Here is a 13,070-nt window from a genome sequence, read left to right as displayed (position 1 = left end):
TCTCTTCCATGCCGTCCTTAGGAGGGTTACGTCACTTCAGTGGGTTGAGTCACTGACGTGATCTTCCTTTCCGGTTTTGCGCCCCCTCGGGCCTGTGCAGTGGAGGAGATCTTTGTGGGCTATACTCAGCCTTGTCTCAGGGTAGTAAGTTGGTGGTCTGTTGATGGCGCACCTCTGTCTCCGCCTCCAGTATCTATTCTGCTATAGTCTATGTACCGGGGGGCTAGGGTTAATCTGTTATATCTGGTGTAATTCTCCTGTCTTATCTAGTGTCCTGTGTGAAGTATGCTTCCTCTAATTCTATTGCCCCATCTTCCTCCCCTAATGGAGGACCTGAGCCCTAGGACCATGCCATAGGACTACCTGGCCTGATGACTCCTGGCTGTCCCCAGTCCACCTGTTTGTGCTACTGCTCCAGTTTCAAACTGTTCTGCCTTCGGCTATGGAACCCTGACCTGTTCACCGGACATGCTACCGTGTCCCAGACCTGTTGTTTGACTCTCCCTCTCTCTACCGCACCTACTGTCTTGACCTCTGAATGATCGGCTACGAAAAGCCAGCTGACATTTACTCCTGAGGTGCTGACCTGTTGCACCCTCTACAACCACTGTGATTATTATTTGACCCTGCTGGGCATCTATGAACATCTTGAAGAACAATCTGGCCTTAATGGCAATGTACTCTTAAAATCTCCACCCGGCACAGCCAAAAGAGGACTGGCCACCCCTCAGAGCATGGTTCCTCTCTACATTTCTTCCTAGGTTCCTGCCTTTCTAGGGATTTTTTCCTAGCCACTGTGCTTCAACGCTGTCTGCTGTTTGGGGTTTTAGGCTGGATTTCTGTATAAACACTTTGTGACATCTGCTGATATAAAAATAACTTTATAAATGAATTTGATTGATTGAATATGATTGATATAAAATGGCTGTGTCCCTTCACCCTCCCCCTTGTGCAGTAAGTTTTTCTTTTATCTCTTTTTTTAAACTGGTTTTTATTGCTAGCTTGAGTTACCTGGGGTGGCAGAGAGTTACATGTAGTCATGGCTCTATTTAATACTACGTGTTTCCCAACCTGTGGGAGGCCCCGGTGGAGGGAGGGAGGTAGGTAGGTAGGTACACCGGCTCGGTCCTCCCCTCCCGCTCCGTGGCTCAACGACTCATTGCGAGCTCACAGAACAGGGCTCCGGGCAGCCGAGCGGAAATGGAGGAAAACTCGCCTCCCTGCGGACCTGACATCCTTTCACTCCCTCCTCTCTACATTTTCCTCTTCTCTCTCTGCTGCTAAAGCCACTTTCTACCACTCTAAATTCCAAGCATCTGCCTCTAACCCTAGGAAGCTCTTTGCAACCTTCTCCTCCCTCCTGAATCCTACCCCCCTCCTCCTCCCTCTCTGCAGATAACTTCGTCAACCATTTTGAAAAGAAGGTCGACGACATCCGATCCTCGTTTGCTAAGTCAAACGACACCGCTGGTTCTGCTCACACTGCCCTACCCTGTGCTCTGACCTCTTTCTCCCCCTCTCTCCAGATGAAATCTCGCGTCTTGTGACGGCCGGCCGCCCAACAACCTGCCCGCTTGACCCTATCCCCTCCTCTCTTCTCCAGACCATTTCCGGAGACCTTCTCCCTTACCTCACCTCGCTCATCAACTCATCCCTGACCGCTGGCTACGTCCCTTCCGTCTTCAAGAGAGCGAGAGTTGCACCCCTTCTGAAAAACGTACACTCGATCCCTCCGATGTCAACAACTACAGACCAGTATCCCTTCTTTCTTTTCTCTCCAAAACTCTTGAACGTGCCGTCCTTGGCCAGCTCTCCCGCTATCTCTCTCAGAATGACCTTCTTGATCCAAATCAGTCAGGTTTCAAGACTAGTCATTCAACTGAGACTGCTCTTCTCTGTATCACGGAGGCGCTCCGCACTGCTAAAGCTAACTCTCTCTCCTCTGCTCTCATCCTTCTAGACCTATCGGCTGCCTTCGATACTGTGAACCATCAGATCCTCCTCTCCACCCTCTCCGAGTTGGGCATCTCCGGCGCGGCCCACGCTTGGATTGCGTCCTACCTGACAGGTCGCTCCTACCAGGTGGCGTGGCGAGAATCCGTCTCCACACCACGTGCTCTCACCACTGGTGTCCCCCAGGGCTCTGTTCTAGGCCCTCTCCTATTCTCGCTATACACCAAGTCACTTGGTTCTGTCATAACCTCACATGGTCTCTCCTATCATTGCTATGCAGACGACACACAATTAATCTTCTCCTTTCCCCCTTCTGATGATCAGGTGGCGAATCGCATCTCTGCATGTCTGGCAGACATATCAGTGTGGATGACGGATCACCACCTCAAGCTGAACCTCGGCAAGACGGAGCTGCTCTTCCTCCCGGGAAGGACTGCCCGTTCCATGATCTCGCCATCACGGTTGACAACTCCATTGTGTCCTCCTCCCAGAGCGCTAAGAACCTTGGCGTGATCCTGGACAACACCCTGTCGTTCTCAACTAACATCAAGGCGGTGGCCCGTTCCTGTAGGTTCATGCTCTTCAACATCCGCAGAGTACGACCCTGCCTCACACAGGAAGCGGCGCAGGTCCTAATCCAGGCACTCGTCATCTCCCGTCTGGATTACTGCAACTCGCTGTTGGCTGGGCTCCCTGCCTGTGCCATTAAACCCCTACAACTCATCCAGAACGCCGCAGCCCGTCTGGTGTTCAACCTTCCCAAGTTCTCTCACGTCACCCCGCTCCTCCGCTCTCTCCACTGGCTTCCAGTTGAAGCTCGCATCCGCTACAAGACCATGGTGCTTGCCTACGGAGCTGTGAGGGGAACGGCACCTCAGTACCTCCAGGCTCTGATCAGGCCCTACACCCAAACAAGGGCACTGCGTTCATCCACCTCTGGCCTGCTCGCCTCCCTACCACCGAGGAAGTACAGTTCCCGCTCAGCCCAGTCAAAACTGTTCGCTGCTCTGGCCCCCCAATGGTGGAACAAACTCCCTCACGACGCCAGGACAGCGGAGTCAATCACCACCTTCCGGAGACACCTGAAACCCCACCTCTTTAAGGAATACCTAGGATAGGATAAAGTAATCCTCTCACCCCCCCTTAAAAGATTTAGATGCACTACTGTTCCACTGGATGTCATAAGGTGAATGCACCAATTTGTAAGTCGCTCTGGATAAGAGCGTCTGCTAAATGACTTAAATGTAAATGTAAATGTACACACACATGTTCTGAAAGGTCACAGAGTCTGCAACACCATTAAGCAAGGGGCAACAACAAGCAAATGGCACTACGAAGACCAAGGAGCTCTCCAGAAAGGTCAGGGACAAAGTTGTGGAGAAGTACAGATCAGGGTTATGTTATAAAAATATATCTGAAACTTTGAACATCCCATGCAGCACCATTAAATCCGTTATTTTAAAATGGAAAGAATATGGCTCCACAAAAAACCTGACAAGAGAGGGCAGTTCAACAAAACTCACGGACCAGGCAAGGAACGCATAATCAGAGAGGCAACAAAGAGACCAAAGATAACCCTGAAGTAGCTGCAAAGCTCCACAGCAGAGATTGGAGTAACTGTCCATAGGACCACTTTAAGCCGCACACTCCACAGAACTGGGCTTTACAGAAGAGTGTCCAGAAAAAAGCCATTGCTTAACTTGTTAAATCTTTTTTTATTTTTGGAAAAATAACATATTTTTCAGGACCAGAAAATAGAATATGCATATAATTTACTTAATAGAAAACTCTAAAGTTTCCAAAACTGTAAAGATATTGTCTGTGAGTATAACAGAACTGATATTGCAGGCAAAAGAATGAGAAAAATCCAATCAGGAACACAGCGGTTTCTAAATAAGAGTCCCTTCTTATGCTTCCCTATTGAGCAGTGAATGGGATATCAACGAGATTCCTTTTTCTATGGCGTCCTTAATGTGTCTAGTACATAGTTTCAGGCTTTTATTTAGAAAAATGAGCCTGAGCGACAACATTGCGTCAGTGTCCACCTGATGGCTCTGTGTATTTCTCGCGCAAAAGACAGAGGTAGTCATTTTCCCACCCGGTCTTACTGAAAAAAGCTCTGTCCCGGTTGATATATTATCGTATAGATATTTGAAAAACACATTGAGGACTGATTATAAACAACGTTTGCCATGTTTCTGTTGATATTATGGAGCTAATTTGGAATATTTTTCAGGTGTTGTCGTGACCGCAATTTCCAGTTGTTTTCTCAGCCAAACGTGAAGAACTAACGGACCTATTTTGGGCTACAAAAATAGTTGTTCTGGAAAAAATGAACATTCGCTATCTAACTGGGAGTCTCGTGAGTGAAAACATCCGAAGCTCATCAAAGGTAAACGATTTAATTTGATTGCTTTTCTGATTTTCTTGACCAGATTGCCTGCTGCTAGCTAGGCATGATGCTATGCTAGGCTATCGATAAACTTACACGAATGCTTGTCTTGCTTTGGCTGTAAAGCATATTTTCAAAATCTGAGATGACAGGGTGATTAAACAAAAGGCTAAGCTGTGTTTGAATATATTTCACTTGTGATTTCATGATTTTCTAGTAAGATTTTTTTGTCCGTTGCTACTTAGTGTCAGTTGATGACAATTCTCCCGGATCTGGGATGGGTAGTTACAAGAGGTTTTAAAGAAAAAAATAAGAAAACATGTTAGGTGTTCGCCAAAAAGGCATGTGGGTGACTCCCCAAACATATGGAAGAAGGTACTCTGGTCAGATGAGAGGAAAATGCAATGTCTGGCGCAAACCCAACCCCTCTTTTCAACCAGAAAACACCATCCCACAGTGAAGCATGGTGGTGGCAGCATCATCCTGTGGGGATGTTTTTCATTGGCAGGGACTGGGAAACTGGTCAGAATTGAAGGAACGATGGATGGAGGTAAATACAGGGAAATTCTTGAGGGAAACCTGTTTCAGCCTTCCAGAGATTTGAGACTGGGATGGAGGTTCACCTTCCAGCAGGACAATGACCCTAAGCATACTGCTAAAGCAACACTCGTGTGGTTTAAGGGGAAACATTTAAATGTCTTGGAATGGCCTTGTCAAAGCCCAGACCTCAGTCCAATTGAGAATTTGTGGTATGACTTAGAGATTGCTGTACACCAGCAGAACCCATCCAGCTTGAAGGAGCTGGAGCAGTTTTGCCTTGAAGAATGAGCAAATATCCCAGTGGCTAGATGTGCCAAGCTTATAGAGACATACCCCAAGAGACTTGCAGCTGTAATTGCTGCAAAAGGTGGCTCTACAAAGTATTGACTTAGGGGGGTGAATAGTTACGCACGATCAAGTTCTGTTTTTTTGTCTCATTTCTTGTTTACTTCACAAAAATATTTTGCAACTTCAAAGTGGTAGGCATGTTGTGTAAATCAAATGATACAGACCTAGCCAAAATCCATTTGAATTTCAGGTTGTAAGGCAACAAAATAGGAAAAATGCCAAGGGGGTGAATACTTTTGCATGCCACTGTATATAGTAAAATACAGTATAGCACCCAGCCCTACTGGCTGCATCTCACTGTAGTAGGCTATATTTTGGTTATTTGGATCTCCATTCACCTTTTGTTTACTGTTAATGTAACTAGCCTAAATATAGATTGTCATGCCTTTTTGATCTGATATTTTGGCACCGCTACTACTTGGCACCGCTGTTTTATTCGGTTTGCATTCACAGTTGTCAGTATTCTAAGGCAAACTGCTATTCAGTATTTTAGTTTTAATGCATAAATGACTAGGCCAGTACTTTCAGCATTTAGTTTGCATTATTTTGGTAAGACAGCTGTGTGTACAGCTGCATTCAAAAATGCTGCTTGTAATTTGTGAATGGCCCTATATCTTGTAGCCTATATTCATTACCCAAACTACCTAGCTGTAGGGCGCTGTCCGTTGTGCTGATACAGAGCAGCAGAGATAAGCTACAACTTTCAAAAGCACTTAATGATCTCGGAGTCTTAGCATTTGAATGTTACGTTTATTGTGGTGTAGCATGATAATATAAGCAGAATTCAATATTCCAATGCAAGAAGCATCTACAGATGGACTATCCAAATAAAGACCGAACACACACCCACACTGAATACACACAATATATGAGCAATCAAGCAAACTGACATGACTGAAAATACACATGACTGACATCAGAGAAGATGCTTTGACTCATGCATTTTCATTTAAACTATGGAAAGACTACTAAAATCCTTGAAAATAGATTTAACAAAACATTTGTCACTGATCTCATTGTGTCTTATGAAAACCTCAACAGAGAAGTAAATATAAACATTCTGTGAAACAATAGATGTCCATAAATAAAACAACATACAATGTATGAGTTTTGGGACTGGGTGACATGATGCACAGGACAATTCCCTGTAAGCCTTAATGAAAGTGCTACTGTATCATTTTAATCCCAGATAACACAAATGACCATTCATCTTAAAAAACTGTTCGCCTGACCGGGATACAAACCAGTACGCCATCTTCAGCCTCAGTGGTCTGCCCAAAACCCAAAAACAAACCACAATACAATACTACATCAGTTGGGTTGATGTCTACTGGCAACTAGAATATCAAAATAAAACTCATGTGTGTAAAATGTTGCATACCCAACTTCTGTTTTGCTAACACACCAAAGCAGAACACAAAAAGAGGGCGAGGCATCGCATATCCTCAAAATGAAGCCTAATGGGTTGTTTGGGTAACAGAGTGCCATGTCCCATTCTGTGGGGCCGTCAAGCCAACATCCAAATGTCACTGGGTTACTCTGGTGTTTGCCAGAACTGCAAACAGACCCTTTAGTTGAACTCAAACACACCCCTGTAAAACAAAGGCTCGATATTGACCCCCCCCCCCCCAGCTCCGCCTAGCCAAGTTCACAGAGAGTGTAGACTATTGTTTTGTTGGATATATTGTTTTGTTCCTGTTTGGACACCAGGAAAAGTAGGGGCTGCCTTGGTAGCAGCTAATGGGGATCCAAATCAAATGCAAAATACTGCATTAGGGGCTGAGCAGAGAGTAACAGAGAAGTGGTGCGTGGCTCCCAGTACTGTACTACCCGTGAGCCTTTTGGGGGGCCCTAAGCACGATTTGGTGCTAAAATTGTTCAAGTTAATTTCCTGCAATTCTACACATCTTGCCATAGGCCGGAGAGAATTTAGTAATTTTATAAATAATTTCATGCAATTCTACTCATTTTGCCATGGGGTGGAGAGAAACATTTGCTGTTTTAAAGCGAATTTCATGAAATTCTACACATTCTGCCATGATTTATGCCATGTTAAAATTATAACTAACAAAATCAAATGGGGGTCCCCTTGATGTCAGGGAGTTGCAGAGAAGTGTACTGCTGTTAGGGGCTGAGCAGAGAGCGTCGTGAACCCATTAACTCACTGGGATGGAAATCCATATCAATGAGCTCGTCCTAAACCTGTCCAAAAACTGTGGGAACAAAACGACCACTAACAAATACGCTTTTCATATATATTTAAAATCATACTGAATAATGTTAACCAAAAACAACAAATTACAACCGGGATCAGCTTTGTATATGCATAATTTTCAGTTACAAAATATTCTTCTTTCTGTTCCACAAAATTTGTGGGGCTTACATTTTGAAAGTAAAGGCATGGAAAAATACATCTCAAATTCCATATCTCAGTATGTGATCATATACTCTTGTACATTTATACCAATGTTGAAGCCTTTCCAGCTGTAAAGGGGCAATCAGCAGTTGCTACATATTTTTTTTTTTTGGACTTATGATATGTACCCACTGATTACTGAAGAAAATAACTTAGAAATGCCGCATGAGCTTAGTTCAACTGTCGTAGCCCATCAAGGCAACAGTAAACATGTTGTCCCTCGCCCCCAATTCGTGACAATTATTAAAATGTATGTTGCATGGATTAATGAGAGAGAGAGACAACAAAGAAACTAAGTATTTTTCTCCCCTCACTTGAAATCAAAACTTGATAGCTCAAAATCGATGTCAGAGAACGGACTCCACTGCTTGATAGGAAGAAGCATTGATATAAACAGGATTTATTTTTATGGGCAGACGAGACAGTTATACTGGTAGTAGTCTCGCTAGACTAAACTGAAAGTAACAGAATGGTCCCATGTCAATGAATTGACTGAAATATTCACATCGATCCACTGTTGTAGATCGTTTACACTTATGCAAACGGTCTCTATACAGTAGGCATGTAAGACACTCCTAGGGCATTTAAAATTATTTCACTGTGAGTACTCGCTTAAATTATTATCAAGTACTCGCAAAAAAAAACAAGTTGAGAATATCTAATGCATGCACATTTATGTAAAAAATAAATTTGTGACAAGTTTTGCGACAAAATACCAGGCGGTTATGTAGTGTCATCAAATCATATAGGAAGGAAGAGTAGCAGCATTATATATATTTTTTAAATTCTATTCCCCACCACAATTGTGGGGGACAAAAAATATAATTTGCCAGAAAATCTAATTGCCGGAGCTTATAGTTCCTAACAGGAAACTTGCTGTTCATGACTGTAGCTCAAATGGGACAGGAGATATGTTTGTTCAAAGTTTGGAATTTCAGTCAATTACTATAGCATCCCTTGGGCCAATCAGAGTTATTTTGTAAACTAATGTGCGAACAGACGGAGATAGATCCATAGTCGTTGTCGTACCCCCAGGGGCTTAAACAACCTAAGCTGCGTTGGTATGTAAGATGTAAGTGTTGTATCACATACATTAATGCATACACACCACAAATGAACACCACACATATTATTAATAATCAATACAGGCCAATGGAAACACGATCATCTAATGACTACATTTTTAAAATCAAGATTAACAGTGGGGGCTACTGTAGAATCAGTGTGCTAGTGGACTTACCCAAAAGAGAAGAGCTGACTAGGCTTCTTCATTGCCACCCAAGAGCTCAGCAAACAGGTGATCAGACTGTGGGCCAACAGGTACACACACATAAGTCATAATGACTAACAACAACAGCTCAACACAAGCAGTTGCACAGCAGTAAAAAGAGCTCAACACAAATGTTAGGTACACAACTTAGCTTAGTGTAAAACTTCTTCAGACAGCGATGACAAAACATAATGAGCCCCAGGATTCCCACTTACTCACCTGAAGAGATCGAAGATGGTGAGGTACGTGAATGCAGTTAAGGCTGAAATGAAAGAGAAATAGATGATCAGTGAGTGCTATATTTTACTTGAAATTATTATAATAGAAATCAAGGAAGTATTTTTTTTGCTCTGTAAAAGCTATTGCAACACGTTTAAGTATGAAGCTGGTAGCTGCAATACACCAGTTGAAAGAATATAGCCTATTTTGGTGAGATAAACCACAATTGAATATACTGTCAATCAACAAGACAAATGTTCTATAATGATATGTCGGTCGTAACACCTTTAGTGTACCAGCCATTTCACGAACACACAAACATTAATATCCTTTGTTATTCCTAACCAGTAGAGATGACAGTGTAGCTGTGGTGTCCAAGTTAAAATGCCAACTCCCACGCATGCACATAAACCAAGTCAGTAATTGTGAATACTCAGTGAACAGGCCTTAACCAGTCTCCAGCCATCTACTGCTCCCCAATGTATCTATACTTTAAAAAACACATGGAGTAAACTCCCTGGTCCTAGGGGGCGCTGTAGAGTAGAGAAGCAGTAGGCTGGATGGCGAGGAGGAGACAGAGGTGGAGGCAGAGTGATATCTGCCGGCCTGCAAACCCGGCTTTATGTAAGCCGAATATGATGGAGAGATTAGCAAAGCTTTGCATGGAGAGGAACATTTTGTTTTCACACTGCTCTACCATGTTGACTAAATTGAGTTGACGTAATCCATTATCCGTTCACCCAGTGGATCTATCGGACTGACTGAGCTCTGCTTGTTCTGTCCAGGCCACGCTGCCACAGTGACTGTGTCACTGCCAGAGCAAACAGGTACATGAGATCACCTCAAATAGGGTATCATCCCATATGGCTTTTCAACTGTGGTCCAATCCTATAAAATCCACTGTGGTACAGGCATTAACATTAGGTTTTAATCATGTGAATGTACTAGAACATCAGGGAGGACATAGGCTAGACTTGCCTATTGGTAAATAAATTATCCAATTGGATGAGCCCTGGTGCTAGGCATGGTCTATTCACTCAATGATTAGAAGACGGACCATGTTTAATAAAACAATAGAGGGTGAGATTTTCTTCCGGCCATATCAGCTCAGCGCCTTTACAATATACTTTACATCCATCACACAGTGTTCAATTCACGACACATTGCATCCGTTAGGACACATATCCTACCCAATTGTCTGAATGAGTTTAACGCTAAGCAGTTTATACACTTATCCACCTGACTGTCTCTGCTCTCTTTTGTTTTAAAATAGACTTCCCTCCAAATATCATGGATACAAACACTGGCACTCAAAACACTTGTCTGGTATCATGCAGCACAAGTACATTAGTCATAACTCCGGCTCCCTCCGGAGCTGAACCCAATATGTGAAGCATAACGTGTCCGGATTAAAGGTCATTTGTGTATGTTTGTAGACGTGATCAATGGGAGATAAAAAAAGGAGCAGAGTGGAGGAATATGACCCGGGAGCTGCATATTTAATGATGTCTGCAGAGCAGAAGTCCAAACAAGTCTGATCAGCTGACCGTGCCCCATGCCTTTCTGCCATCCCAGCCACAGCTCAATCCCAGCCCCATCCTCACCCCCTAGCCCCAGCCCATCAGTCACACCCACCCCAGGGAACAAAATCCATTAACGACATTAAGTGCTGCCTGGTTATCGGAGGATAAGCAAACGTTAAAAGGCGCCTTTGGACCATTGTTGTGTATCACCTTTCCCTGGGCCAGGCCAAGTTGGGTCCTATCTGCCTTGGCAGATAGACAATTTCACACAGGTATACACTAGGGTTGAATGGCGGGAACACAGTTTCTGAGATCAACCGCCCAAAACTAGTATCTTTTCCCGGGATAAATAACTCAGAGAAACCGGTCAATTATAATACATTTTTTATATCAACAGCATGACGTGAAATGGAACTGTTAAATGATATACAATGACTATAAATCGGTCTTCTCTATGGCCTTCTCTCTGCATGATCAAATCATCAATGCTCATGGTGGGGACAGACAGCCCATCTCAGTTTGGAGTGCAGTTTACAATGGATGTAAACCTATCATCTCATCATGGTAACTTTTTTTCTTGTGACAGGTAGGCCTACATTTTAAAACAGCCTATCACTCAAATATCATTGCTTTAAATCAGAGCATGAGTGAGCATGAGAGTCTTCTCCAGACCATTTCCGGAGACCTTCTCCCTTACCTCACCTCGCTCATCAACTCATCCCTGACCGCTGGCTACGTCCCTTCTGTCTTCAAGAGAGCGAGAGTTGCACCCCTTCTGAAAAAACCTACACTCGATCCCTCCGATGTCAACAACTACAGACCAGTATCCCTTCTTTCTTTTCTCTCCAAAACTCTTGAACGTGCCGTCCTTGGCCAGCTCTCCCGCTATCTCTCTCAGAATGACCTTCTTGATCCAAATCAGTCAGGTTTCAAGACTAGTCATTCAACTGAGACTGCTCTTCTCTGTATCACGGAGGCCCTCCGCACTGCTAAAGCTAACTCTCTCTCCTCTGCTCTCATCCTTCTAGACCTATCGGCTGCCTTCGATACTGTGAACCATCAGATCCTCCTCTCCACCCTCTCCGAGTTGGGCATCTCCGGCGCGGCCCACGCTTGGATTGCGTCCTACCTGACAGGTCGCTCCTACCAGGTGGCGTGGCGAGAATCTGTCTCCTCACCACGCGCTCTCACCACTGGCGTCCCCCAGGGCTCTGTTCTAGGCCCTCTCCTATTCTCGCTATACACCAAGTCACTTGGCTCTGTCATAACCTCACATGGTCTCTCCTATCATTGCTATGCAGACGACACACAATTAATCTTCTCCTTTCCCCCTTCTGATGACCAGGTGGCGAATCGCATCTCTGCATGTCTGGCAGACATATCAGTGTGGATGACGGATCACCACCTCAAGCTGAACCTCGGCAAGACGGAGCTGCTCTTCCTCCCGGGAAGGACTGCCCGTTCCATGATCTCGCCATCACGGTTGACAACTCCATTGTGTCCTCCTCCCAGAGCGCTAAGAACCTTGGCGTGATCCTGGACAACACCCTGTCGTTCTCAACTAACATCAAGGCGGTGGCCCGTTCTTGTAGGTTCATGCTCTACAACATCCGCAGAGTACGACCCTGCCTCACACAGGAAGCAGCGCAGGTCCTAATCCAGGCACTTGTCATCTCCCGTCTGGATTACTGCAACTCGCTGTTGGCTGGGCTCCCTGCCTGTGCCATTAAACCCCTACAACTCATCCAGAACGCCGCAGCCCGTCTGGTGTTCAACCTTCCCAAGTTCTCTCACGTCACCCCGCTCCTCCGCTCTCTCCACTGGCTTCCAGTTGAAGCTCGCATCCGCTACAAGACCATGGTGCTTGCCTACGGAGCTGTGAGGGGAACGGCACCTCAGTACCTCCAGGCTCTGATCAGGCCCTACACCCAAACAAGGGCACTGCGTTCATCCACCTCTGGCCTGCTCGCCTCCCTACCACTGAGGAAGTACAGTTCCCGTGCAGCCCAGTCAAAACTGTTCGCTGCTCTGGCCCCCCAATGGTGGAACAAACTCCCTCACGACGCCAGGACAGCGGAGTCAATCACCACCTTCCGGAGACACCTGAAACCCCACCTCTTTCAGGAATACCTAGGATAGGATAAAGTAATCCTTCTCACCCCCCTTAAAAGATTTAGATGCACTATTGTAAAGTGGCTGTTCCACTGGATGTCTTAAGGTGAACGCACCAATTTGTAAGTCGCTCTGGATAAGAGCGTCTGCTAAATGACTTAAATGTAAGTTATTTATCCAGACCAATAACCATTCAATCTTACATTTTATTTAACTAGGCAAGTCAGTATTAGTAGGCAAGTCAAATTCTTATTTACAATGACATCCTACATATAGCTAGCTACATTTCTGACAGAA

General features: G+C 44.8%; 1 protein-coding gene across 2 annotated transcripts in view; it reads right to left on the bottom strand.

Moving 5' to 3' along the window:
* The window catches only part of LOC115113140 (zinc transporter 6-like), a 92,353-nt gene that overhangs the window by 41,525 nt on the left and 37,758 nt on the right, over positions 1 to 13,070 (bottom strand). For both annotated transcript variants that reach the window (XM_029640437.2, XM_029640438.1), the window contains 2 exons: positions 9,139 to 9,181; positions 8,890 to 8,955 (listed from right to left, as the gene is read on the bottom strand). In XM_029640437.2, coding sequence (XP_029496297.1) covers positions 8,890 to 8,955; positions 9,139 to 9,181 — 109 coding nt within the window. The remainder of the gene's footprint in view (positions 1 to 8,889; positions 8,956 to 9,138; positions 9,182 to 13,070) is intronic.

The sequence above is a fragment of the Oncorhynchus nerka genome, linkage group LG28 (assembly GCF_034236695.1).
Source record: "Oncorhynchus nerka isolate Pitt River linkage group LG28, Oner_Uvic_2.0, whole genome shotgun sequence".
NCBI classification, from domain to species: Eukaryota; Metazoa; Chordata; class Actinopteri; order Salmoniformes; family Salmonidae; genus Oncorhynchus; species Oncorhynchus nerka.
The sequence above is the reverse complement of the archived record's forward strand: the minus strand, read 5'-3'. Positions and strand labels throughout refer to the sequence as shown.